This window comes from Mauremys reevesii, linkage group 10, assembly GCF_016161935.1.
Source record: "Mauremys reevesii isolate NIE-2019 linkage group 10, ASM1616193v1, whole genome shotgun sequence".
In the NCBI taxonomy this organism is placed as follows: Eukaryota; Metazoa; Chordata; order Testudines; family Geoemydidae; genus Mauremys; species Mauremys reevesii.
Genome location: NC_052632.1, coordinates 53,937,991 through 53,965,908, shown reverse-complemented (window position 1 = coordinate 53,965,908; position 27,918 = coordinate 53,937,991). Strand labels below are relative to the sequence as shown.

Here is a 27,918-nt window from a genome sequence, read left to right as displayed (position 1 = left end):
CAGGGCGGGGCAGGATGGCGCTGGCCAACACGACTGCTCTGTGACCCATGGCCAGGCTGTGCCCAGCCCCCTCCAGCTCAGGGTCCCTCCCATCGCACCCCCTGGGCCGATTTCCGTAAGGGGCAGGGCTTTGCTCACCCCCTCCCCTGGCAGCGCCCCTCCATTGCCAGCCCCCAATGAGAGAGGCCAGAGGTGCCCATGAGTTGTCCTTTATTAGTGTCTTTGCTCAGTGCAGGACTGCTGGGCGGGGGGAGGGCAGCACCACAGCAGGGTGCTCCTGGGGGGGTCAGGGTGCGGAGAAGGGGTGACCCTCAGGGAGGGGCTGTGCTCAGCCATGAACCCAGGGCTGATACCGAGACTTTGGGCTGTGCCATGGGGAGGCTCTGCCCCTGCCCATCAATGCCCCGAGCCCCTGGTATTCATGTGCCAGCGAGCACGCACCCCCCCCAGCCTGGCGCCCCCCCCCAGCCAGGAGTGGGCAGCACAGTGAGGGGAATCAGACCACGTGTGTCTTGGCCCATTGCAGCCACTCGCCCCACAGAACTGCCGGGGGCAGGGAGCGGGATGTCACTCTAAGAGCTAAGGCAAAGGGAGCAGGAGCTGCCCCAGTGGTGCCATGCGGGGTGCCCCATAGGGCTGGGCACATGGCCTCCCGGGGCATATGGCTTTATCCTTTAGTGTCAAGGGCTGCGGCTGCCCTGTGGGAGGGGGTGCGGGGGCGACCTGGAGGCTGAGCTGAGCTGCTCTGCACTGGCATCTGAGCGCCCATCTCCCTGTGCCTGATGACGTGTGTGGGGCCCAGGGGGTGCTGCAGGCTGGGTCTGCCCCTGCCAGCGAGCCTGGGATTGCATTCATGCCAGTGGGTGAGAGCCTGCCCTGCATGGGCAGCTGGCTGCCCCATCTCTTCCACTCCCCCACAGGGCCCAGCCCAGGGCAGTCACTCTCCTTACCCAACTAGCCACCTGCAGCCGTTGGATGAGAACAGACCCCCCAGCTGGCCCACGCTGCCCTGGCACTGCCTGGGTGGGGCAGGGCAGAGATGTGTCGTCGTCTCCAGAACACCCTGTCTGGGGGGCTTGATGCCACAATGGTGGGCCAGGTGCTCCATGGGGCCCACCTCATCCAGCCCCTGCCCCCTGGCAGTGCAGAACGCTCAGCCTGGGGCGGGTGGGGGACAGGTGAGGGGATCCTAGCTCTCCACGGGGACAGCGACTGCCTTGCTCTGATCCTCGGCTTTCGCCTCGGGCTCCCCCGTGGGCAGCAGCAGTGCTGGGCTCGGGCTGGAGTGACGCTGCTTCCTCATGAATGGGAAAACCCTGCCAGAGAGAGCCAGAGGTTAGTGCCCAGGGTGCGGGCAGTGCCCAGGGCAGGGGCAGAGTGAGCATCCAGGGCGGGGTTAGCACCTGAACGGGGGCTATGTGGGGTGGGTTTAGTGCCAGGAGTGGGGACAGCGTGGGGTGGGGTTAGTGTCTGGGGCGAGATTAGCACCCAGGGGTGGGTTAGTGCCTGGGACGGGGCAGTGCTGAATGAGCTTGGCACAGGGGGAGCGGGCAGAGCCAAGTAGGGTTGGCACGGGGGGGGCACTGTTAGGGGGGCCTGGACCAGCTCTCCCCCAGCAAGTCCCTGGCCTCTCCCTTGCACCCCTGCCCATCCCACAGGCCTAGGCTGGGCACCCCGTGCCCGCTGGCTGCGCGGGCCCCACTCACCGTTTCTTGGTCTCCGGGGGCACGACGGCCTCTGCCAGCAGGCTGCGGTACAGCTCCGACTTGAGGAAGCGCGGGTACGAGTCCTGGGGGCAGCGCAAAGCGTGAGGGGAGATGAGCCCCCAGCCGGCCCCACACCCTGCCTCCATGGCCAGCCCAACGATGGGCCTCCTCACTGCTCTTCTCCCTCCCAGTGATCAGCCCTCCCCATGAACCCTCCCCCACTCCTGAGATCAGCCTGCCCCATGGCCCATCCCCCACTTCTCAAGGGACCAGCCCCTCCCCCGCCAGCTTGCCCTGGGAGAATGCCCTTCCCCCATCCTCTAAGCAGGACACACTCCCTCTGCCCATGCTGCCCGCTGCGAGTGGTAGAGCTGCAACCGAGTGCTCAGGGCTCTCCAGCCCGTGGGTAACCTGGGGCAGCTGAAGCTGAGGGCGAGGAGGAACCAGTCCCCAGGCCAGCTGCAGGGGAGGGGCCAATGTGGGGGGCAGGGCCCAGGCCCCCACCTTCTTCATCAGCATGTAGATGTGCATCTGGGCATCGTCCATCACGTAGCGATGCGGCATCTTGATGCCCTCCAGGGTCCTCTCCATGGTCTTGCTGTCGATGTTCACCCAGCGGGTGGCACCGGGGGCCAGGAACTGCCTGGGGAGCAAGGCACACGCCCAGACTGAGCAGTGCTGGCTCGGGGCCATGCGGTGGGGCTCCTGGGCTCCCAGCAAGGGCACCACAGGGGCAATGGCCGGGGGCTCCCCCTGCAGGTTCGAGTGGCAGAAGCCAGGGGCTCAGACCCCACCCGGGCCCCATCCACACAGCTCTGGCCAGGGCACTGGCCAGGGCAACTCAGGCTGGGGGTCGGCAGTGAGAGAGAAGTTGGAGGAGCCCCCTGCGGGTTCCCAGGTCCCCAAATCAGCCAAGGCCCCCCTGCCTCCCCATGTGCCCTGGGCCCCTCCTGCGCGTCTGGGACTGGCACCTCCCCCCAGCCTCTCCTGCGCGTCTGGGACTGGTGTGACCCCTCCCCCAAGAGGGGAGAGCCATGCCAGCTCTCCAAACCGTGCTCCCCACTGTGCTCAGAGCCACAGGAAAGAGCTGCCTCAGGGGACCCTGCCGTATGGGCCCCATTGGGCCGTAATGCCTTGCAGAGGGGACCACACACCGCCCCCCCACCCCGCCTCCCCGGCTGGGGCCCACGTGTGGGGTCAAGTGGGAGACATGGTCGGGGGGCAGAGCACTTAGATAGATGGAGTCCACAATGCAAGCACAGTGGGAGCACGTGTGGGGACTCGGTGCGGTGGGGACTCGGTGCGGTGGGGGCGGAGTGCGTCGGGGGTGTGGTGAGGGCTCGGCAAGAGTGCAGTCGGGGTATGGCACATTGGGGGTGTGGTGGGGACTCGGCGTGCTGGGTACTCGGCCTGGACAGGGCGGGGTGCACTGGGGCACGGCCGGGCACTCACTGATAGATGGAGTGTATGGTGTGGGCAATGCGGGTACAGCAGGGTGTACCTGTGGGGGCACTGGGGGCACGGCCGGGCACTCACTGATAGATGGAGTGTATGGTGTGGGCAATGCGGGTACAGCAGGGAGTACCTGTGGGGGCACTGGGGGCATGGCCGGGCACTCACTGATAGATGGAGTGTATGATGTGGGCAACGCGGGTACAGCAGGGAGCACCGGTGGGGGCACTGGGGGCATGGCCGGGCACTCACTGATAGATGGAGTCCACGATGTCGGCGATGTGGGCCTGCTCCCCGTAGCGCAGCTCCTCACAGGCCTCCCAGAAGCTCAAGTTCTCGGCTGGCGGGAGAGAGACGCTGTTGGCAGCGCGGAGCAGGGAGCCGCCCAGCCACGGGGCTCACACTCCAGCCGGGCCCCATAGGGCACGGGGGCCCATGCATCGCTGGTGAGTGAAGGACGAGGCAGATATGACCCATGGGGGAGCCACGTGCAGAGGAGCCGTGTGAGGGAGGATCCCTGCCGGGCGCTCTGCTGCCGGCCGTGCCTGCCCCTGGACCTCTCTAAGCCCAGCAGGCACTTGAGCTGTGGCGGGGGTCCTGCACCCGTGGTGCTGGAGGGGCTCTCCCTGGAACTGTCCTGCAGCAGGGGCTGCAATCCCTGGCACCCTGCACACGCCAGCCCTTCGCCAGCCAACCCTGGCAAATAGCTCCTCCTGCCAGCAAGGCCCCGTTGGGCAGGAGGGAGGAGCCAGCCCCAGCCTGGCAGCAGGGGCCAGGGCTTGCCAGGCAGAGGGCGTCACTCACCGCTGAACTCCTTCTTGAGGAACTCCAACAGCTGCCTGCGGCCCAGCGTGTCACCCAGCAGCTCGCTGAAGCTGAAGCCCCAGCGCTCCACGCGCAGCTTGGTCGGTGTCGTCACCCTGCAGCGAGGGAGCAGAGGTCATGGGGGCTCCTGCTGTCACTGACCCCCCACCCCCAGACAGGCTGGGGGGAACCCCAATTTGCTCAGCCCTGAGCTGGGGCCCCAGCCCATCATCCTGAACCAGGCCCACGCCTCCCCATCTGGAGAGTCCCCACTAGCCCGGGTCTGGCAGCGCCCCCAGGCCCCTGCCTGCACATGGCAGCACCAGGGTGGGCCGTGCAGTTTGGTCTCCGTCTGACATGGCGGCTGGGTTCCCCTCGTGCCCACAGCAGTGACCCCGGGGGCACAGCAAGTTCTCCAAGCAGCCCCCCTGGGCCAGCACCGATCAGTGACCCTCCCCACAGCACATGGCACTGGGGCAATGACTGACGGGCCCGGGAACCCAGTGCCCACTGCCTGCAGCGCACTGGCGTCCTTCTACCAGCCCATGCTGGGGAGGGTTAGGGTTAGGGTGCCGCTGCCAGCCCATGCGGGGGAGGAACCAGCTGCAGGCTGCAGCCTGTGCTGCCCCCTGCCCCGGGCACTTACGTGGGAGCGTTCATGGCCCAGTACGTGGTGTCGTCCGTGATCCAGGGGTTACTGGGCAGGCAGCCGGACATGATGGGATCGTGGGGCATGTACTGCTCGTTGAATTTGATGTACCTGCCGAGGGAGGAGGGATGGTGAGCACGGCTGGGCTCTCTGCATGGCCTCCACCCAGCAGGCAGGTCCAGCGCGGGGTGGGGGGCCTGGGAGCTGTGCCAAGCAGTGCTGGGGAGCAGACAGTGCTGCTGCTCTGTCCCACACGTCCTGCCAGTGCCCCCCTAGAGAGAGATGGACGGACAGAGCCTGGTGCCTTGGAGAGCGGCCCTTCCTGGGCCTGCCGAGGGCATGGGCACGCTCTCCCTGGCTGCCCGGGGGCTCTCTGGGAAGCACTCCCGGATGCCCAGTCTGCTGCTGGTTCCCAGCAAGCCCTAAGGATGGGGCAGGGCTCAGGGCCAGGGCTCCAGCCAGGCCTCGGGGTGCATGTCATGCTACACAGATTCTCTCAAAGCCCTTCCCAGCCCCACAGCCCATTGCACTGCTCTGCATCAGCCCTGGCCATACAGCCTGGCCCCGAGGTGATTCCTAGAGGGGCTCCCTGTTTCTGCAGGCACCATGTCACCCCCACAAGCAGCAGGATGGGGCAGAGCCAGGGGCCAGCGCAGAGCCAGCTTGTGTCTGCGAGGGTCACACAAGCACCAGCTTGGGGTAGAGATGCGCCAGGCCACAGGAGGCTGCAGTGCAATGCTGAAATAAGGATGCTGCCACCTTTGGGGGCCCAGGGCTGCTCTAGCAGGGGCTGCGGGTCAGGACTGAGGGGCACCGGCAGAGCTGGGGGTGGGGGGAGCCCCAGGGCTGGTCGAGCAGGGGCTGCAGGTCAGGACTATGGGGCACCGGCAGAGCTGGGGGTGGGGGGAGCCCCAGGGCTGGTTGAGCAGGGGCTGCAGGTCAGGACTATGGGGCACCGGCAGAGCTGGGGGTGGGGGGAGCCCCAGGGCTGGTCGAGCAGGGGCTGCGGGTCAGGACTGAGGGGCACTGGCAGAGCTGGGGGTGGAGGGAGCCCCAGGGCTGGTTTAGCAGGGGCTGCAGGTCAGGACTGAGGGGTACCAGCAGAGCCAAGTGTGGCTCCAGCCCTGGAATAAAAATCCCACTAGCTAAATCCAGTGGGGTTCTGGGCCTGGGATGCTAATATCCTAGTAGTGCCCCCTGCTGGAAAAGGGCGTCACACAGGATAGGTACGACCCACTGGGAGCCAGCAGCTGAGTGGGGGCCTGGCACTATTAGGTGTGTGTGGAGCTGTCTGCACCCTCCCCCAGAGCCAGGGGCAGCTGCAGGGCGTTAGCCCTGTGCCCAGGGACCAGGATGGTAATGCCAGTGAGGCTCCCTAGGGCCCTCCCCAACTCCCACCTGGGGATGGCAACTTACCCCTCCAGGCAAATGGAGGACTTCACGCGGGTCCTGCCCATGGCCTTTCGGCAGCACTCGATCTGGGCGCAGGCACAGGAGGGAGCAGAGAGGAGTGGGGTTCAGGGGAGAACGGCAGTGCCCGGCCAGCCCAAGACACAGGGCACAGACCCCAGAGGGGCAGGGGCTGCTCCAGCTGTTACCTACCCCCACCCCCCAGGTCATGGGGAAACAGCGAGAGACTGAGCCAAGCCCTGGGTGCCTGAGGCCCAAACCACCCCACTCCTCAGTCCTTTCTGGACAGATTTAGCAGCTTCCTCTGCTCCTGGCAGGGTGTGATGCAGGGCTCTGCCACGGGCATGGCCTGTCCACTCTGCCCATGCCCCTCAGCCCTGGCACAGCAGACACAGTCCCATGCAGTAGCACTGGCTTAGCCATCGCTGTGGAGTTTCCAGCAGGGTCACAATCATGTCAGGAAACCCGCAGGCCTGGCCAGGCGAGCCACGGGCCATCAGCAGCCTCCCCTGCACCCAGCTGCCCGCAGGCCTGGCTGGGCGAGCCACGGGCCATCAGCAGCCTCCCCTGCACCCGGCTCCTCGCAGGCCTGGCTGGGCGAGCCACGGGCCATCAGCAGCCTCCCCTGCACCCGGCTCCCTGCAGGCCTGGCCGGGCGAGCCCTGGACCATCAGCAGCCTCCCCTGCACCCGGCTGCCTGCAGGCCTGGCCGGGCGAGCCCCGGACCATCAGCAGCCTCCCCTGCACCCGGCTCCCCGCAGGCCTGGCCAGGCGAGCCCCGGACCATCAGCAGCCTCCCCTGCACCCGGCTGCCCGCAGGCCTGGCCGGGCGAGCCCCGGGCCATCAGCAGCCTCCCCTGCACCCGGCTCCCCGCAGGCCTGGCTGGGCGAGCCCCGGACCATCAGCAGCCTCCCCTGCACCCGGCTGCCCGCAGGCCTGGCCGGGCGAGCCCCAGGCCATCAGCAGCCTCCCCTGCACCCGGCTCCCCGCAGGCCTGGCTGGGCGAGCCCCGGGCCATCAGCAGCCTCCCCTCCACCCAGCTCCCGTAGCTCAGTGTGGGGCCCTGCAGTCCCCGAGCCAAGGCCCTGGCCAGCCCACCCACTGCCCAGGGTGCAGCTGGGCCAGCACCAGTCCCACGCTCACCTCCCGCTTGTAGTAATCCGTGTTCTCGGGCTGAAAGAGACCGACAGAGGAGTGTGAGCACCCAGCTGAGCCCCCGGACAGCCCCTGCTGTGAGTGGTGAGCTCGGCTGTGCCAGCCCTGCCCAGAGGGGGTTCACCCCAGTGTCTCAGGGCTTGGCTGCTAGCCCACCTTGAGCCATGCCAGCCTCACGCCCACGGCGCTCCCAGCTGCAGCCAAGCCCTGGGACTCCCAGCTGTGTCCAACAGCCCAGCCAGACTGGGCCATGGGTGCTGGGCAGGCTCTGGAGGGCACTTTGCTCTGCCCACTGGGGCAGCCACACACTCAGCTGGGCCAAGGCCAGGGCCAGGGCCAGCACAGGCCATGGGCTGGAGCCCTGGGGGAACAGCAGCAGGATTCCTGCCCCCCCGTGCTCCCGGGAGAAGGGAAAGCAGCGAGCTGCTCAGCCATGAACCCAACGCCAGGGTGACGGGCATCTGCAAATGCCCCCAGCACACAATGGATACCCATCCCCCAGCAGGCAAGTGCCTCACTACACGGGGTGCTAGCACTGGCACAGAGCTGCCTGGAACCATCCCAGGCAGATGTCCAGGAGAGCGGGGAGCCAGGCAGCCAGGGGACAGTGTCTCTGCAGGACGCAGGGCCTGTGCAGGGGGACACCCTGGCATGCCGGGCCGTGTAGCCACCAGCTGGGCCAGAAAGGATGGTGTGACTGCAGGGTGCCCACTGAGAGGGCGCTGCGCCCTGCAGTGTGACTGCCAGCACAAACTCAAGAGCTGCAGCCCCTGGCGCTGCCCAGCCCCAAGCCCGGGGTGGGGGATGGGGATCCTGGGATGGCCCCGAGCCCTGTTCCAGCCACTGGACAGCAATGCCCCCTCCCCCACGGCCCCCTTCCACCCCACCCAAGGGGCACCGTCACCAGCCCAACCCGCGCTCACATGTCAGTAAATGAGGGAGCCTGGAATAGAACCCAGGAGTCCTGCTCTAACTGTGTGTGCCCCCCAGCCCATCGCACAGGCCACATCGCGGGCAGCTCTGGGTTAGGGACACTTACTTGGACAGAAGACGCGGCACGAGACAGAAGAGAAGAGAAACAAAGCCCAGCGGTTAGTAAGGAGCCAGCACGACAGACAGGAGAGGAGAGGAGCCCCCGGGGGCTGCGTTAGTGACACCATGACACACAGAATGGCCCCCCGAGACCAGCTTTACCTCCGACGGCGCTCGGCCCCCATCCCAGGGCTGGCTTGGCTAGAGGCCAGGCTCACGGCTCACTGCAGCAAGGGCTCTGACCGAGGGCTGACCCACAGGCCAGGCCGGGAACTCCATGCTGAGGACTCAGTGCCCACGGGGAAGCCACTGGGACCCTTTGTGCCTCTCGGCACCTGCTGACATTGCTCCCCCAGGACTGTGGCTGGCTCTTCTGCCAGGGCCCTGTCCCTGTCCCATTACAGCGGCAGCTCTCTGTGGCAGTGAGGGGAGGGTGCCCAGAGCTGGCAGGCGTCAGGCAGGTCCCGCTAGGATTGACAGCCCAGGGGCATCAGGCCCAGCCTGTCACCCAATGCAGCCGGCCTGGCCAGGGAGTGGCTGGCTGGGGCAGGCGCTGGCAGAGCAGATTTGTATCCACTGGACAGCCTGGCAGTGGTGGGGAGGGACCCAAGAGCCACAGACCCGTCCCAATGGTGTGCGGGGAGCGTCAGGGCCAGGGGGGTGGTGGGGCGGACACTGGGTGCGAACTATGGGGGTTGGGAAAGGCCTGGCCCTCAGGGCTCTTGTCTCCCCAGCAGATCTGCAGGGCCCGGCCCACTGAGGATTCCCAACGGTTAGCAACGCTGGGGGATTAGCGAGCAGGTGGCGCACACAGCGGGGAGGACGGACTACACACACAGGGAGGGAAGAGATCAGAGACAGGGTGGGGAACAGCTGGGAAAGAGATGTTAATACGCCTGGGGACTAATCCCAAGCAGACCCGGCGATGCCGAGTGGGCCAGGGTGACCCAACTGGAGTCTGCAGTGACTGGGGCTGGGCACAGAGAGGCTCATGCCCTGGGGGCTCAGGTGCACCCACAGCTGCCAGCAGGCTGAGGCGACACTGTGGGCCATGCTGAGGACAGGAGAGCCGGCATCGCCTCCCCCCACTCTGGGTTAGGAGAACAGCTGCGCGCTGCTCTCGTGCTCCGGGGCCGCAGCCAGTTGCCGCACCAGTCAGCGGGGAGAGTTGTCCCCCCAGGCACAATTGTAATCTGGGTTTCTTTGCTTTCTCTGAAACATCAGAGATGGGTCCCAGCTGGGGATGGGCCAGCGGGCTCAGGGTGGGACAGAAAACCCTCCGTCCTTGACACTTGGCCGCTGTGCTCTGGGTCCAGCTGACCCGCAGATGGGGGGAGAAGGGGCGGGAAGGAATTTCCCCCAGCACAGATTGGGAGGGACTTTGGGGGGTTTCCAGCATGGGGCCCATCTGGGCACGTCTCACTTAACCAGTCCTCAGGCACTGGTGCACGGTGGAAGTTCCTGGCCGGGGTAGCTGGGTGAAAGGTCTGGACTGGGTGGTCCAATGGGCCCTTCTGGCCTTGAGCTGCGTGAACCTCTGAGTGTGAGGAGCAGCCCGTGAGCTCCAGGAGGCTCCCAGACCTGGCTCCATGTCTGTCCCACATGGCTGTGGGACTCCGCTGGGCCAGGCTAAGGGGGCACGCGGGAGCCCAAGGGAAGCAGCCCTGGTTGGGCCGGTCTGTACCTAGTTGGACTGGGAAGAGCTAAGCAGCCTCTCAGACAGGCCTGACAGAAGCCTGTGGCAGTCTGCTGGGAGCCCTGTGCCCCTGAACAAGGGCCCTGGCACATGGGCCGTGGGGAACAGCCCCAGGGCAGGGTGTGGCTGGCACAGAGCTCCTGTCCCAACAGGAGGGAGAGAGGTGCACACCCTGGCAGGACACTCACCAGCTGCACCCGGCTGATGTGGCAATTCCTCCGCTCTGGCCCATGCTCCATCACATTCAGGGCTCCCGGCTGGCAGAGGAGAGAAAATGAGGTCAGGGCCCCACTGACTGCCCCCCGGCATCACCCTTCCCTGTGCCTCCTGGCCCAAAGCTGTGCTAGCTGGGCATTGGCCACCAGGACGCTTGTGCACAGAGCCTACCTCGGCTATGAGACCCTGGCACAGGGAGAGCCAATCTACCTAGACCTGACCTCGTGGGACCAGTGCAGTGCCTGGGGGTCACACACTGCCACTAACCTAACCCGCACCTCGGGGAGCTGTGGCAGAGGCTGGCGGGGCCCAAGGGGCTCTAGAGCTGGGGGATGCTGAGCGACGGGGTGAGCTGGGGAGCCCAGCAGGCTGCGAATGGTGTACTGGGGGCTCCCGCTTGGGGGACAGTTCCCACCATTCTGGGTGTGGCCTGAAAAACAGGCCCCTCTTGGTCACCGCTTAGCACTTTCCGTGCCAGCCTCAGGGCTCCCAGGGGCAGAGGGCCCCCGCCCAGGCACATGTGGCTACACATGCACTACAGGCAGCTCTCTTCTCCACCTGCTCCCCATGGGCCCGGGTACCAGAGTTACCGCAGAGCAGGGTCTTTGTGCTGCCAAGCAGGGAATCAGGGCCAGCCTCTGTCTGGAGAGGCAGTAGCCCAGGCTAAGCATGCCGGGATAATCCGGCCATAGTCCCAGGGTCCCCCGCCGGGAAAGGGGCTGGAAAGCTCCAGGTCTTGTCCAGTCAGGTCCGCACCAGCCAGCAAACACACAGCCCGATTTTCAACAGTGCCCCCAGGCTGAGGCGCCCCCTGGGGCCGGACGGGCGTCTCGAGCAGGGCTCCCCAGTCTGGGGCCCTGGCTCCCCCGGCAGACGCAGCCACGGAGGGCAGAGCGGGGAGCAGGGCACGGCCAGACACACATGGCAGCAGGCCCAGCACGCTCTGGTTCAGCCCAGTTCCCAAGGGTGGTAGCTGTCCATCACAGAAAGAGCCCCTCAGGGTGCCAGCTGCCAGCTGCAGCTTGGGCTCCATGGAACCCTGGTGGGCTGCAGCCTGGGACTGGTCCCGCAGTCCCAAGGGCACTAACTATTGCAGAGTTAGCGCTCCCTGCATGTGGGACGTGTTCGGATGACTGGTGGCCTTGGGCATGGGGTGCTGCTGCCCCGACGCCAGACTCTGCCCCAAACGGCCATGTGCACCCCTTACTTCCCCTCACCGGGCCCTTCCAGCAGGGCAGAACAGCCCCTGGGCGCAGGGCAGAACAGCAATCCAGCCGCAGTGCCCTGCCCCTGAACTGGGAGATCCCCCAGGGACAGCAAGGCCCATCTGCCTGCCCAGCCCCCATAGCAGCAGGCGGCGACTGGCATTAGGCTAAAGGGAAGGCAGGGGATTTAACACCAGCTGTTATGGCCCACTCCTGTCAGCCGGCGCTAATGCGCTGAGTGCTGCCTGCACCCGTCCCCTGGGAGAGCCCGCCAGGCCGGGCATGGGGGTAGCTGGCCTGGGGGGTTGAGAGGGGAGCTGCGCTCCGGGGCAGAGCTGCTGGGAGCTGGCACAGGGCTGTGTGTGCCCCGCTGTGCTGCACGGCCCAGGGAGAGGAGACCCACCCCCGTGGAGCTGAGCTTAGCCCTGGGGAGCCAGCTGGCATGGAGTGGGGGGAGCAGCCCCAGCTTCTTGGCCACTGAGGGCTCTCTTCCCTGTGCCAGCCCCCAGCCGCTGCCTATGCCCTGGCGAGTTGCAGTCTCATCACACTAAGACACAGGGGTTGAGCCCTGCTGAGGGAGGGACAGCCCCCCCCTTCCAGGGCTCTGTGGTACCAGGCTGGGTGCCCCTCAGAGCATTGGAGGGCTGCCCAGAAAGCCCGTGCCCTCCAGTGGGCGGGGAGGGGAGGGGCTGATGCACTCCTAGCTGGGGTCGTCGCTGCCAGCAGGCGGCACCAGGGCAGGCGGGTGGTCTCCAGGCTCATCACTCGCTGCCTAGAGCCAGCGCCTGACCCTGTGGGGGTGGATAGAGGAGGCACCTCCCCACTCAAGCATCCAGCTGGCGTGGCTCAGTGGGGGTGCTGCCCGCAGGGCCCGGGGGCCTGGGCCTGACCAGGAGGGAGGTGCCTTCAGCCCAACAGGACCAGGACTTTCCAGCAGGCCCCAGGCTGGGACTGTGGGGCTGCATGCGGCTCACACCAGGGGAAAGCTAGCAGCAGTTTGGGGAGGGGCTGTGCTGGCAGGAGCCAGTCGCAGCCGTTGCACTGACCAGCCCCACAGCTTAGCAGCCCCTCGGTTGGAGGCCCTGCCAGGGAAGTCTCAGTGGGTCCCTGAGCTGCCAGCACAGACAATGATGGGACAGCCCCCTGCTCCTCCAGGCCCGCTCCGCAGGGCCCATGTCTCAGCCAGGCCCACTCCGACAGGCTGGGGGGCTGAGTCCCAGGGGCCGGGTGCCAGGGTACCTGAGAATTCCCCCTCCCTGCCCAGCCTCTGCAGATGTCTCCCCTCAGCTCTGCTATGGCCCAGCTCCTTTCCCTGCAGGGGACACGCGGGGCTCATGCCCAGCACGGATGGCACTCAGGGCTGCAGTGCCAGTGAGGCAGGTGTGGTGTGCCTGTTCCATAGCTGGCGAAGGGCTGGAATGCAGCCCACACCCCACCACAGAAGGCTGGCTATGCCCCACCTCCGGGGTGCTGCCCTGCCAGCACGTCTCATCTCACTCCACCCCAGGGGCTCTGCCCAACCAGCGTGCCCCACCCCACCCCCTGACCCACCCTGGGGTCCTGCATTACCCCAGGGGTCCCGCCCCACCCCCTGCTCTGCCCTGGGGGTCCCGCCCCATCCCGGGGGTCCCACCCTGCCAGCATGCCCTGCCCCTGCCCCACTCCACCCCAGGGGCTTTGCCCCACCAGCATGACCCGCCCCGTCTTCTGCTCTGCCCTGGGGTCCAACCCCACCCCTGTTCTGCCCTGAGGATCCCACTCTGCCCCACCCCACCCCAGGGGTCCTGCCCCAGCACCCTACCCTGGGGGCCCTGCCCATGTGCCCTGCCCCTCCCCACCCTGGGGGCCCTGCTCCACCGCCCTGCTCTGAGGGTCCTGCCCCGCCGACACACCTCGCCTCGCCCCACCCCACATCAGGGATCCTGCTCTGCTGGCATGCCTCACCCTGCCCTACCCCGAGGGTCCTGCCCTGCCACCCTACCCCATGGACCCTGCCCCACCATCCTGCCCCGAGGGTCCTGCCCTGCTGGCAAGCCTCACCCCACCCCACACACCTCACACCAGGGGTCCCGCCCTGCTGGCATGCCTTACCCCGCCCCACCCTGGGGGTCCTGACCACCATCCTACCTCGGGCACCTTGCCCTCCCCCCCGGGAAATCCCACCCTGTCAGCGCTCCTTGCCCCACCTCAAGGGTCCTCCTGCCACTCTCAGGACTCCCCAGCAGCCCCACCAAGGTGTTCCCCCTCCCCTTGCAGCACCCTCCCGCTATGAGGGGCCCCAGAGCTCTGGGCTGGTGGTAGGCTCCCAGCATGCCCTTACCGGGGGCCTGTTGACCAGCCAGTAGGCCTGCTCCTGGCAGTCTATGACGATACGATCCCCCTTCCGTCGCTGCTTGGCTGCCCTGTCAATAGAAGGGTAGCATCAGAGCACGGCGTTGCTGGGGGCAGCCACTCACACCAACCCCTCAGCCAGCGCAGACGGCTCCTGGCACCTCCCAGGAGAGGGGATCACACCAGGCCTAGGCCTTCCTCCACTTGGGGCAATGGAAGCTCCAGGCCCTGCCTCGCCCAGAGGGGCGCCTGCAGTGCCGCATTCACGTCCAGTGTTTGAACGCACCTGCCTGGCTCCATAATTGTCCTGCTGAGATTGGCAGCTCCCTCAGCCTTCCTCCCAAATGCCACGCTCAGGCAGAGCCGCCCTGGGCTCCAGTGCTCGGACACCCCAGTCCCTGCTTCGCTCAGTGGTTGTGGTTGGGTCGGGCACTGACCTGGGCGACAACCCGCTACAGCTGGCCCTGCCACCAGGCACCAGGGCAGAAACACAGCAGCCTCTGGGAGCAGCCACTCCCAGCACCCGCCCCAGGAGGCGGTGGGAGGGAGCGGGCCAGGCTGTGAGCAGCCGCCAGCTGGGACTGAGGCCCTTCCAGTCTGTTGGGCAGTCCCTGCGGTGGTCACTCACCAGTGCCCGTCCGGAAGGACCCGGATCTCCCGCCCCACTGTGCTGGGCTCATTCTCAGCACTCAGCAACGGCTTAGTGTCCGGGCCCCACAAGATCCCTGGCGGAAGTGCCCCGGGGAAGCTGAGGGCAAGGGCGGCTGGGAAGCAATTGGTAAGGGTGGATCAACAGGGAAACCCTTAACAATGCAACCACTGAAATTCAGATCATCAGTCTCACCTGGGCCGGATTCCCTTGGGCCTGCACCCTGCTCGGCCATTCATGCTAGGGCAAAGCGGGTGTGAGACGATCCGCTCAGAGGGTAGGTGGGAACTGGTGCCAATGACTGCCCAAGGTACTGGGTGACTGGCCCGTGAGCTCAGGCTGCCAGCAGGCACAGGCACACAGCTTGGCATTGGCACTCATGACACTGTATGGGCTTGGGAGTAGCCCATGATTTTGGGAGGCCACGCTGGGATGGGCCTGTGTGTCAGTGAGTGCTGAGCCCCTGACCCATACAGCGCCCCCTACTGGTCACTTTGCAGCCTGACTCCGCAGGAGAGGGCAAATTTGTGGCCCGGTCTGTGGCCACGGGTCATCGAATTGCCACAGCCCTGGGCATACTGATGCCAGCTGTGCCAACATGGATGGGCAAAGCACTGCTTGGGCCTGTCCCCCCAGCCATGCTGCAGTGCTGGGGTTCGGCCCATTGGAAGGGACTCACCGGAGCTGCTCCCGCGCCTGCATCACCACAAAATCCCAGGTGTGGTTGATCCTCTTGTGCAGCAGGTTGTAGTTATCCTAAAGCAAGTGTAAAAGGCAGTCAGTTGGGTGGCCCTTTCCCCACAGGGCTCCCCCAGACCTGACCCATATCAAGCAGGGGTGTGGGACCCCCCACCCCAAATTCAAAGGGCTCTCCAGCGCTGCCTCTGCCTGCAGCCTCCTGAGCTTGCCAGGACTCCTGATCCATTGATTCCCCCCATCTGCTCCCTGACCCTGTCCACAGCCCCCTGCTGTCCCATCCTGGGCTTCTCCCCCCAGCTCCACCGATGCCCCTGCCTTAATCCCAACCCCCTATATTTCAGACATGGGCTTGCGCTAAGCAGAGTCTGAGAAGTGGCTCAGATGAGACAAATGTCCACTACGGGCTAAGCTAAGATCCCTCAAACTCATGGCACTTGTGACCTAAAGAGGGTTTGGATTTGCAGCCATTTCTCCTGGGCAGATGCTCAGTGCCCTGCCCCCCACTCCCAGCACTGCACCCTGCCCCCCCATCCCCGTGCCCTGCAGGGCGGTGATGGGCTGCAATGGGCAAAGCTCATACCTTCTCGTGGTCTATCAGGTCACCCTGCTTGCGGATGTTCTTCTTTGCCAGGTAGATTGCTGCAGTGAGGAAGAGGGGCTGTGTCAGGGTGGGGAGCCCTGGGGGAGGGGGAGCCCAAAGCCACGGAGCTGGGTGGCCCTGGCAGCCTGGGCCTGGCACTGCCTCAGCTTTGATCTCTCAGAAGGAGTCATGCTAATGGGCACTCGTTCCCCTTTGCTCATGCCCCTCCAAGGGAGACCCTTTCCTCTCTGCACTAGGAGGATGACATCAGGGAGGGTCGGGGGCTTGCCCATGCCCTCAGGGCCAGGATCAGAAGGCAGGACACCAGGCCTCCAGCTCTGGCTGCGTCTCCCCCAGCTGGGACTCTGGGGAATGGGAGCCAAACACAGCATGTACCAATGGGGGGAGAGGGAGGCACTGGCTCGGGGAACCGCAGGGCCCAGGGACACCATGCTGGGATGAGGCCTTTCCCGCTCACGTGGCAGCTGGCAGCCTGCACCCCAGAGCCATGTTTCCTGCAGATAGGGGGTGAGCAAGAGAGGGCACCCACCGTAATCCAGCTCTGTGGCCGGCCACTTGGAGCTTGTCCAGAAATAAGGAGTCTGTGGAGAGACAGAGACAGATGCTGAGCGAGAGCGGTGAGGGTGGGTCACTGGCCCTGGCCCCATTGGGGAAGGAGCTGTGCCAGGACTCACTGGGCTGGGGTGGGTCTGGTAATGGGCCAGATCAACACCACCACTCCCGGGGAAACTGCGGGAAAGCTCCAGGCCAGAGATGCCGGAGCAGATGTCCTCAGCGCAGCCCCTCTCCATGGGCTGGGCTTCTCTGGCCACAGCTGCAGAACACAACCCAGCCAGCCGGGCAGAGCCTGGTGAGCCCCAGCTGCACAGCCCGTCTGCTTGCGGGCAGAGCGCTGCAGACTTCCCTGCACGCCCGCAAACCTGCCTCTGGGGACCCATCCCACAGCGCTCGGAAGCAGTGCATCCTGGGAGATTTCAGAAGGTGCCTGTTCACATTCACTTTGGGCACCCTGGCAACCTGCCTCTTCACTTTGCCAAAGGGGTCTCTGCCATGCTGCGAGATTCTCCCTCCATGGCTGCTCCTGCAGTCCCCCCAGCCCTGGGCATCTGCAGGGGTACAGTGAAGCAGTGCAGGGTGCTGCCTGTCCAGTGCCCACGAAGCCGGAACCAGCCCTAAAGCTGGGGTCTCGCTCCCTTGGTACCCGCATTGAGGGGTTTTAGTGCCACGGTGAGCCAGGCTGGGCTCTGTCAAACCACGTGACAAGGGCTCTGCAGCCGATGAACATGGCGCTGCCACACATCATGCCCCTCAGGCTGGGCCTCTCCAAAGGCACTCACCTGGGCTGGGCCCCTTTAAACTCCCTGTCCTCAGCCCTGCAGGGAGCGCGCCCTCCTGGGTGCTGGGGCGCGATGGCCCTCACTGGCCAGCAAGAGGCTGCTGCTGGACAGGGCTCGGGCAGTGCTCCCCAGGGCGAGGACAGAGCCTAGGCGGCAGGTGGCACGTCCCACAGGAGGGTGGCAGGGAGCCCGCAGCTGGGTGGCTCACTCACCCTGTACATGGCCCTGTCCAGCGAGCGTTGACCCGCTAGTGTGGTAAAGGAGAAGGGCCAGGCAGGCTGGGCGGGTGCTGGATTCAGTCATAGAGCAGAGTGCCTGTGCTGCGCTGGGCCCCAGGCTCCGGGCAGGACCCTTTAGGCGGGTAACATTAGCCTGACACTGTGCCCTGCAGGGATGGTGCAATGGGCACGTACTGCCTGCCAGCCCCAGTGTCTGCAGGGCCTGTCCTTGGCACAGCTCAGGATGTTGGGGGCATCAAGAAACCTAGAGCGAGTGCTTCACAGTGCCAGGCCTACCTGGAACCTGTAGGGGGATCGGGCTCAGAGGCCCGGCCTCAGGCCCCAGGCCCCTCGGGGGTTGTGCCAACCCCGCTCCAGCGCCAGGCCTACCTGGAACCTGTAGGGGGATCAGGCTCAGAGGCCCGGCCCCAGGCCCCTCGGGGGTAGTGCCAGCCCCGCTCCAGCGCCAGGCCTACCTGGAACCTGTAGGGGGATCAGGCTCAGAGCCCCGGCCCCAGGCCCCTCGGGGGTAGTGCCAGTCCCGCTCCAGCACCAGGCCTACCTGGAACCTGTAGGGGGAGTCGTCGGCCCGGAGCACCAGGCTGCGCGGGTCCTTCAGGGGGTAGATGTAGCCGTACTTCACAAGGAGGTTGCCGAGATGCAGGGACTCTGCAGGAGAGAGCGTAAGAAGGCAGCTCCCTTCTGCTCCATGCTGGGTCTGGGCCTGGGCCTCCCGCCTGCACTAGAGCCTTTTCCATTCCCACGTGGTGCCTCAGTTTCCCTGAAATCTTCCTTCAGGTGTGTAGCGAAACCCGGGCATGCCGCTGGCTCAAGTGCCCCCATGTCACCAGGGCTCAGCAGTATTTAGCTGGCATTGCTCTGCAGGGCTCCTCACAGCCATTGCAGGGAGGAGCCCCGCACCCCAGGTGGGGGTTGCAGGCATAGCCTCCTCCCTGACCTCTCACTGGCTCACAGGATCAGGGCCAAGTGTGGGACAGAGGATGGAACGACAGCACCTGAACATGCCGAGCTGCAGGCCGGTTCCCCGGGGCCCAGAAGAGCAGATGGGACGTGCCTGCACCGGGGCTGCTGCCATCCTGAGGGGCCCAGCCTGGCGCAGAGCCCACAGCACGACCCAGCAAGAGCCCATCACGACTCAGCCCCAGCCCCGGCACAGCCCCACCTGCCGGCTATGAGGCTGCGCCAAGTTGGGGACAGAGCTTCCGGTCCCTAACATCAGCCAGCGGAGCACGTCCCAGGGACAGTGGGCAGCAGGCCCTGGCTATGACTGCTGGGCTAGCGGCCAGGTGGTCTGAGGTGTTTAAATCACTGGGGCCAGATCCTTTCTTTGCTGGGCAATCTCTCCCTGCTGCTGCTGCAGCCCTGGGACTGCAGATGGGGATTCGTAGCACCTGCTCCCTCCTCAGAGCTGGAGCCAGCCCCAGGCCCCGATCGGCAGCCCCCAGCCACAGCTCTCTTGGAGGGGGGCTGACTGCCAGGCCAGGGCGACACTGAGGGGGAGACGCTGCCCATGGCAGCAGTAAAACGGGCCCCACACACCGTGCTGGCGGGGACGGTTCTGTGCCCTCAGCACCAGGCTGGAGACAGAGATTTGTATCCCAGCGGGGTGGACATGCCTGCCTCACTGTTGCACACGGCAGGCAGCCACCTTACCCCACTCCTGAAGTGGCTGCAGTTTAAGTCCAATGAGCGTTACTGGGCATCTCTCTCTCTCAGTCCACTTTTAGGTCAATGTGCCTGCAGCTAAGCAGTCCTGGAGGCTCTGAGGATGGGCACCAGGGAGATGGTCCTGCCATGGGAGCCATATCGCCCCACAGCACCCTGACTTTGGTGGCTCATTCTTGGCCTTCACACTGGGTGAACTGCACCTCTGCACCCGCTGCATTGCAGCCCCTTCCCTGTGCTCTGGGGCTCAGACCTGGCGGCAGCAGCCCGGAGAGCTGCCCACCCCACAGGCTCCAGGAGAGGCCTGGGGCCGGCTAATGCTAGACCTAGCGAGGCTCATTCCCATGCCCCCCGCTGCGCCCCTGGCAGCAGACCGGGCTCCATGGGGAGAAGAGGGGAGCGGCTTGGGCAAGCATCCTGACGAGGCAGCCTGGTGATACAGGGGCCAGACTGGGGCCTGGAATTGACTTGGCCCAGCAGAGGAGTTGGCAGAGCTCAGGTCTACGGGTCCTGCAAACCAAGTGAGCTGGTCTCATCTGCTTCCCGCCCCCTGCAGGGCTATGGTCTCCGAATACCTGTCCTGTGGGGGCAGGGGGCCTGACACCCACGGCACAGTGCCTGTCAGGGCGGGGGACACTCACCCTCCTCAGAGATGGCGTACTTCTGGATGAGCCACTCCACAATGTCGTTACCTGGGGGACAGGAGCGCCCGGCATTAGGGGGCGAGCTGTCTGAGACAGGGGACTAGGCCGGTTGGCATCCCTGCCTTGGGCCAGCTGAGCTGGGCAGGCACCAGTGCAGGCACAGCCAGACACTATCATGCAGGAGGTAAGGGGTGCCCAGCCTGGGGGGTGGGGGGAGCTGCGAGCGAGTCAGAAGTGAGGGGCATTGACACAATCCCCACATCTGTGTATAAAGGAGACACAGGCGTGGGGCAGGGGCAAGGAGGTTCCGAGGGGGCAAGCCCGGGGGTGAGGTGGGGGTGGGGCAGTGGCGGTGATGCAGTAGTGGGGCAGGGATCGGGGCAGGGGGGTGGCAAAGGGGGTAGGATAAGGGCACAGCTGAGGGAGTAATGCGAGAGTGGGGGGGCAGGCCAAGGGGGTGACATGGGAGCAGGGCAGGGTCATAGCTGCGGGGCTGACACATGGGTGGGGTGGGGACAGGGGAGTAACACGGGGTGAGAGGATGTCAGGACCAGGAGGGCGGTGGTGATGCAGGGATGGGGCAGTCAGGGCCAGGGGGTGATGGGGGCTGACGGGAGGTCAGGGCCAAGGGAGTGACAGGTGCATGAGGAAGGGGGTTGGGGCCAGGGGCTGATGTGGGGGTGGGGCAGTCAGGGCCAGGTAGGGGTGGGGAAGGGCTGCTGGCCTCCTTGTCCCTGCCTGTGCGGGACCCCACCCAGTCCCAGCCGCTCTGCTCTGTGCCTGCCAGGCCAGCAGCAGTGAGTGTACCAGGGCCCAGCCCGGCCACAAGCCAGCTCCCCACTCAGCCCTCTGCCCACACCAGGCTGCCTGGGAGCCTCCAACCCCCAGCCTCCCCAAGGGCTGCTCCTTGGGGCCAGGGCTCTCAGGTCCAGAGTGCGGCTCAGGGGGCTGGGAGCAGCCACACACTATGCACACCCCCACCATGCACGCCGTGTGAGCTCCCAGCGATCACCACACACACAGTGTGCACCCCCCACCATGCACGCCGTGTGAGCTCCCAGCGATCACCACACACACAGTGCGCACCCCCCACCATGCACGCTGCGTGAGCTCCCAGCGATCACCACACACACAGTGCACACACATAGACCCAGGCACCAGTGTGTGCTCACCCCCCACCATGCACGCCGTGTGAGCTCCCAGCAATCACCACACACACAGTGCGCACCCCCCACCATGCACGCTGTGTAAGCTCCCAGCGATCACCACACACACAGTGCGCACACACAGACCCAGGCACCAGTGTGTGCTCACCCCCCACCATGCACGCCGTGTGAGCTCCCAGCGATCACCACACACACAGTGCGCACCCCCCACCATGCAGTGTGCCCACAGTGATCACCACACAGTGCACACCCCCCACCATGCACGCCATGTGTGCTCACAGCGATCACCACACACACAGTGCACACCTCCCACCATGCACGCCATGTGTGCTCACAGCGATCACCACACACACAGTGCACACAGACCCAGGCACCAGTGTGCACTCACAGTGATCACCACATAGTGTGCACCCCCCACCATGCACGCCATGTGCGCTCACAGCGATCACCACACACAGTGCGCACCCCTCACCATGCAGTGTGTGCCCACAGTGATCACCACACAGTGTGCACCCCCCACCATGCACGCAGTGTGTGCTCACAGAGATCACCACACACAGCAATCACCACATACAAAGTGTGTGCACCCCCACCATGCACACAGTGTGCACTGAGTGATCACCGCATACACAGTGCACATAACCCCTCCGTGCACGCAGTGTGTGCTCACAGTGATAACCACACACACACACACCCCATATACATGGTGTACACACCCATGGGTAGCCCCAAGACAGTGCTTCAACACATACACACTGTGCACTTACAGTGACAAGCACATGTCATAGTGCTTGCACACTCCACACTCCACACACATCACACAACCTCCCCTCCCCATGCCTCACACAGTGTTCAATCACATCAACCCCCCTCCACCCCCCACACACTCAGAGCCCTTGCCCAGAGGATGGCAGCGGGGGGAGCTGCAGTGCAAGGCACACTCATTACACTAGCACTCCTGCACACTCACAGGGGGTCCCAGAGCTGCTCTATGCTCTCAGATCCAGGGCACGGTGCACACGCAGTGAGCAATGGCAGGGTCTCCCCACCGAGACACGTTTGCCTGGATCTGACTGGCTCAGGCCGGGCTGGGGCGAGCGAGTGGAGGGGATGGCACACCTGGAGGGGCAGGTGACTGACTGCCCCACGGCTATGAGAGCCACATGCAGGGAGGGGGCAGGTGGGAAGCCTGGCAGCACTCACCGGTCATGGCATGTGGGATCACCGTTATCAACAGGCGCTGGTTTCTCATCTTGATGCCCATGTCGGGATCCTGCATGCTCACGATCACGCGCTCCATCTAGGGGAGAGAGCAGCGGAAACGCTGGCTTGGGGACAGCAGACTACCCCCCACACATACACTCAGCATGGGATCGGCCAGCAAACCGTGAGCGTTCCAGCCCCTCTGCCCGCGGGGCAGGGCAGAGACAAGAGGGGAATGTGGGGCCCTGTGGGCAGCACAACTCAGATCGGACAAATCCCGGGGGATGCACAATGGAGGGAATAACCCGAGCGGCTCCCAGTGACCTGCAGACCCTGGCCCATGCATTGGCTCACGGAAATAATCCTGGGCGTCGCTGAGGGCGGCTCCATGGAGAAAAAACCAAACCAGGGGCACGGGGCATGGGATGGGGAAGGATGCAGGGAGCATTGTAACGTCTGTACATAAATCAGTGATGCAGCCTAGTCCGGACACTGTGTGCAGCATTGGTCCCACAGCTCAACACAGGATATGGCAGCGCTCCAGGGGTGCAGAGAAGGGCGATGAAAAGGATCAGAGGCAGGGGAAAGCGAGGAGCAATTGAAACGACTGGGATTGTTCCATTGGAGAGGGGATGGGTAAGAGTCTGTTATCCTGTCCTCTATCAGATACTGACTGCTCTAGAGACGGTAGATTGGGAGCGTCTCTCCTCCCTGTCTCGTAACACAAGGGAAATTCAATGTCACTGAAAGGGACAAATCCAACAGTGATCAAAGGAAATGTTCCTCACACAACACAGCCTGTGGAACTCACTGCCACAAGATGCTATTGAGGCCAAGAGCTCTGTAGGATTCCAACAGGGACTGGGTGTTTCTCTGGGTAACAGGACCCTCCAGGGTTATAACAAGACAGACTAAAATAACTGAGAGCTTTGGCAGAGCTACAACCCCTCCTACTTCTGGGCAGGAGCCACTCGCCGATGGGGTCACTCAGGAGACTTTCCCAGGGGCAGGCTAGCCCAGATTTCCCTGCTGGGGGTTCTTGCACCTCTTGGGAGCGGCTGAAACTGCCCAAGGAGACTGCATGGGAGGGGTCCTGCTCGATGCAGCCAGGCTGCTCCTTCCACAAGTCAGGCAAAAAGCTCCAGTGGTGACAAGTGAATACAGACTGGCCGACCTCAGGTAGGCACAGACTGTGACCCAGGAACCCTTGGCAGATGGCACCAGGGGAACATAGGGGTTTACAGAGATCCCCGGGGTTGATATATGTAAAATAGGTCACAGGATGGCATAGAAGTCTCTACCAAGAACCCACTGACCTCTAAAGCAGGGATTGCTACGCTCCCCTTGGAAAATATTTCAGGCTGTGATAACCCCACTCTATACCATGCCACCCTTACTTCTGCGCTGCTGCTGGTGGCAGCGCTGCCTTCAGGGGCTGCTCATGCCAGGGGACGCTCGGAGGGCTGGAGCGTCTATCACGAACCTGCCCAGGGCCAGTGGGCACTGTGTAGGCTGGGAGGGGAGGACGTGTGTTGTCCGTGGCTGGTGGAGTCGGGGAGCTGAGCACGGACAAGACTACTTCATGCTCAGGGCAGGTGACAGCGAGGTGCCTCACAGTCCTGGGTACCCCCAGGAAGCATCACACGGACCAGCTCAGAGCCTGTGCAGACACTGTCCGAACCCCAGGGGCCCCCAACCTCAGACAGGCAGAGACTGGCCCTCGGGCTGTGCTGTGCGGACACTGCCTGACCCCTAGGGACCGCCTCGGCCTGTGCTGTGCGGACACTGACCTTTGGCCAAGCCCCACGCAGGATTTGTGTTTTCAGCAGCAATCCAGCTCCCATTGGATTCCCAGTTGCCACCAGCACAGGCTGGGGGAGTGTGCGGGGGTGGCACTTTCCGAGTGTCCCTGCTCCACTGTGAAGCTAGCCAGCAGAAATAACAATCTCCCTCCCTGGAAATAATTCCTGTCCTGCTTTGAGGGGGACAAAATAAACACACAACCCGGGCTACAGAGTACATGGGGACAGGCAGCCCTACCCCAGCCCATGGGAACAGAGGAGCAGATGGGATGCAATCCGGTTTTGAACTGGACTCAACAAACCCTCATTAAGGCAATGCAGGGCCCTGGGCACAGTCCTGGGGCGCTGCCCCCCCCCAAACATGCTGTGGCCCCACTCGCCCTTGGGATGGCAGCCAAGGTCAGAGCTAAGATGAATGGGCAGGTCCCAGATCTTAGAGCTATTTCAGGCTCTCTGCAGACTCAGACAGGCAGCACTTGCCTCTTTTCAAGCTTTTCTTGCATCCACAAGGGCTGAAGATCTCATTTTTTGCTGAGAGCTGGTGGGATCCCAAGGCTCCAAGAGCAGAACTCCAGCCAGGGCTATAGTGCCTGGGCCTGCCCTGGCAGCTCGCGGACCTGGAGCTGTTTTGGCAGGTTTTGCGCTGACACTGGCATCCCAGAACGGGGCAGGACACAGGCAGGGCGCTGCCCTGGCATCTTGGGAGGGGGCAGGACACAGGCAGGGCGCTGCCCTAGCATCCGGGGCAGGGGGGGCAGGACACAGGCAGGGCGCTGCCCCTGGCATCCCGAGGCGGGGCAGAACAGAGACAGGGTGCTGCCCTGGCATCCCGGGTAGGGGCAGGACACAGGCGGGCGCTGCCCTGGCATCCCGGAGGAGGGGGGGCAGGACACAGGCAGGGCGCTGCCCCTGGCATCCCGGGGGAGCGGGGGCAGGACACAGGCAGGGCGCTGCCCCTGGCATCCCGGGGGAGCGGGGGCAGGACACAGGCAGGGCGCTGCCCCTGGCATCCCGGGGGGGGGCAGGACACAGGCAGGGCGCTGCCCCTGGCATCCCGGGGGAGCGGGGGCAGGGCACAGGCAGGGCGCTGCCCCTGGCATCCCGGGGGAGCGGGGGCAGGGCACAGGCAGGGCGCTGCCCCTGGCATCCCGGGGGAGGGGGGGCAGGGCACAGGCAGGGCGCTGCCCCTGGCATCCCGGGGGCGCGGGGGCAGGACACAGGCAGGACGCTGCCCCTGGCATCCTGGTGGGGCGGGAGGGGGCACAGGCAGGGCGCTGCCCCTGGCATCCCGGGGGCGGGGGGGCAGGGCCCAGGCAGGGCGCTGCCCCTGGCATCCCGGTGGGGGCGGGACGGGGCACAGGCAGGGCGCTGCCCCTGGCATCCCGGTGGGGGCGGGACGGGGCACAGGCAGGGCGCTGCCCCTGGCATCCCGGTGGGGGCGGGACGGGGCACAGGCAGGGCGCTGCCCTGGCATCCCGGTGGGGGCGGGACGGGGCACAGGCAGGGCGCTGCCCCTGGCATCCCGGTGGGGGCGGGACGGGGCACAGGCAGTGCTAGCCCGAGGGCACCAGCCGGGGGTGCGGGACACTGAGCCCCACTGCCCAGGCGGCGGGAGGGCAGGACAGTACCCGGGTCCCCGCCCCCGCCCGGCTGCCCGCAGACTCGGGCACACGCCGCCCCCCGCTGCAGTCCGGGGGCCGGGCCCGGGCACCGCGCCTGCGGGTCCCGGGGCGGCCCCGCGCCCCGCTCACCATGGCCAGGCCGGGCATCTGCAGGCGGCGCAGGGCGGCGATGGTCATGGCCGGGCGGGCTCCGGGGCAGCTCTGCCGGCATCGGCCTCGGGCCTCTCTGCTGCCCCCGCCGGCCGCCAGCCCGCCCGGAGCCCGCCGCGCTTAACCCCCTCGACCCCGCACCGCCCTCGAGCTCCTCCGCGCCCTCATCGCCCCGCCCCTCGAGCCTCTCCCCTTCCTAGTGCCCCCGGGTCCCCAGCCCCTGCCCCATCGCCTCGCACCTCCGCCCTCCCCGGCATCGACCGGCCCCGCCCCACTGCCCCCACATCCCCGCTCCGCCCCGCCCCTGAGCCCCCACATCCCTCCCCTTCCTACTGCCCTGTGCCCTGGACCCCCCCAGCACCCTTCCCTCCTGCAGCCCTGGACTGCCTCCCTCTCCCACCCTGCCAGTACCCTCAGTCCCGCCCCACTGCCTCCCCCCCAGAGTATTTATCTACCCTCTGCATGATCCAGTCTGGCCTGCCCAGGGGTTAGTCCCCTGCAGGGAGTGAAATAAGCTGCCTGGAAGAGGCACAATCCAACCCTGCCAGGGGGCTGAGACCCAGACAGGGCTGGTGGGGCATGGAGGATGCAGCCAGCAAAGTAGGCACTTTGCACTGGGGCACATCCACCCCCACAGCCATCTTCCCCAGATGGTGCCATCTCTGGGCAAAGGGCCCAGGCAGGGAGTCAACCAATCCCCCCTCCATGCACGGAGGTCTGGCTAAGCAGGAGCATTGCTGGTCTACTCACAGGATCCTCTGCTCTGAGCCCAGGGAGCCTATTTCCACTGGGATCCTTGAGCCTAGCCATCGCCCCAGAGATGCAAGGGGTGGGCCGCCAGCCCTGCTCCCAGCAGGCTGCTACGCACCCCTGCACCTTGGCAGGCTTGCCCCATGTCCCAGCTGGCAGGGCAGTGATGGGGCTCTGACTTACACCCCATGGTAGAGCCCAGTTGGCTGCAGTAGCTTCTCTCAGTGAGGGAGATGGTCCTTAATCCCACGTTGCCTGGCTCTGGTACCTGGCTTTGGGCATTAGCTGGGCAGTATGGCAAGCCAGCTACAAAGCAGCTGATCAATAGGCTCCTTAGGTGCAGCAGGTGAGGCACTCACCAGCTGTTGGCGGAAAGCTGGGTTTTTCTGACAATCAATACTTAGGTTAAACAGATTTTTCCTGGAGATAATTGGCAGGAAGAAAAGCATCCATCCCAACCTTTTTCTTGCTTCACCAATGCTGGAATGGTGCTTGCTGGCTGCTTTGGGCTGCCCATGGCACACCAGGACTGCACCTGCTAGGAAACGATCTTGTTAAAAGCAATCGATCCCCTTGGTGCACTAATGTGAGGCTGGGAGAAGCAGGACTAGCCCAGAGCACGTTAATGGAAGGAAGAGTTGTTCCCTCTCTATTGGAGCATCCCCAAGGTGCTGTTCTTCTCCAGGGGAATTGCTTGGTGCTGTGGAGATGCCAGGATTACCATCCGGCACAGCCCTATGTGACCCCAAGGCGCCTGCTGTGGGAACTTGACCGAGCCTGAAGTTGGCAGGAGGGTCCCTATGTTCAGGAGATGGCTCTGCCTCCCTGAGATGGGCATCATCAAGCCCATTTGCCAGGACTCTATCCTACCATTCTGTCCTCCCCAGTGTTCACCCCCCCTCCTGTACCTGACCTCTTGGCCCCATCTCATCTAGCTTTTCTTGGAAGAAGGTCATTTCTTCTGCTTCTCGAAGCAGGGCCTAGCTTGGCAGGTCTACGTCCACCAGTACTGCTAATTGTGAGCCCGCTTTGGGAAAGTGATCACTCCAGACCCCAGCCTGCACCCCCGCTAGCAGAGCACAGGGCCAGCGTGGTCATGGGGGCACTAGCACTGCTGAGCTGAACCCTGGGTTTGCTAAGGTGTGTTGGGGTGTTGTGGATAAAGGCCCAATCCCCTCCCTGGAATCTTACAGGCCAGGCTCGCTCGCTCGCTTGCTCTTTGTAGTGGAGGAGCACTCAGGGTACATTTGTGCTGCAATTAAGAACCCACGGAGCGCCTGTGCCAGCCAACTTAGGCTCGCAGGGCTCAGGCCAAGGGGCTGTTTAAGAGCAGTATAGGATGCCGGTGGGTCTGTCTGTGTGCATCAAACCAGGCTGTCCCAGCACAGTGGAACTGTAGCAAGCCGTGGTCGTGCTGCACCCAGAGTGGAGAGCAGAGGCTGTGATCTGTGGTGCCTTGTAACAAGCTGCGGTGAAGCCAAGAGATCCCGGCTGGGGCACAGATGGGGCCCGGCCGAAGCAGCTTTGTGATATAATGTCAACAGCAGGGGCCTTGGCCCCACTCCAGTCCCCTTTAAGCTGAACCAGTGTTGGGGAGTTCACAGCAGGATTATTCTGCAGCCCAGAGACAGGGCCCAGCTGCAGGACGATTACAGCACTTACATAAGCAGCAGAGCAGGGCTTGTTCCTTGGTCTTCCCTGTAATGCTGTAGGTTAACCCTGCACAGCACACAC

At 64.9% G+C, this 27,918-nt stretch overlaps 1 protein-coding gene across 5 annotated transcripts; it reads right to left on the bottom strand.

Moving 5' to 3' along the window:
* Positions 1 to 505: 505 nt before the first annotated feature.
* On the bottom strand, positions 506 to 26,463 carry RGS11 (regulator of G protein signaling 11). Of its 5 annotated transcripts, none has more exons than XM_039490070.1 (18): positions 26,368 to 26,439; positions 23,651 to 23,832; positions 21,861 to 21,957; positions 19,489 to 19,539; positions 17,724 to 17,830; positions 16,136 to 16,187; positions 15,586 to 15,644; positions 14,986 to 15,062; positions 13,647 to 13,728; positions 10,094 to 10,162; positions 7,166 to 7,195; positions 6,028 to 6,089; positions 4,609 to 4,722; positions 3,963 to 4,078; positions 3,411 to 3,498; positions 2,211 to 2,349; positions 1,707 to 1,789; positions 506 to 1,316 (listed from the first exon to the last, which is right to left on the bottom strand). In XM_039490070.1, exons 2-18 carry the CDS (start codon positions 23,702 to 23,704, stop codon positions 1,190 to 1,192), a joined length of 1,407 nt encoding a protein of 468 aa, XP_039346004.1. In that variant the 5' UTR covers positions 23,705 to 23,832; positions 26,368 to 26,439; the 3' UTR covers positions 506 to 1,189. The 5 variants fall into 5 exon arrangements, with proteins under 5 accessions (XP_039346004.1, XP_039346001.1, XP_039346006.1 ...); XM_039490067.1 differs by lacking the exon at positions 26,368 to 26,439 and adding an exon at positions 25,414 to 25,549; XM_039490072.1 differs by lacking the exon at positions 23,651 to 23,832 and having other exon boundaries at positions 26,368 to 26,463.
* Between the last annotated feature and the right edge of the window lie 1,455 nt (positions 26,464 to 27,918).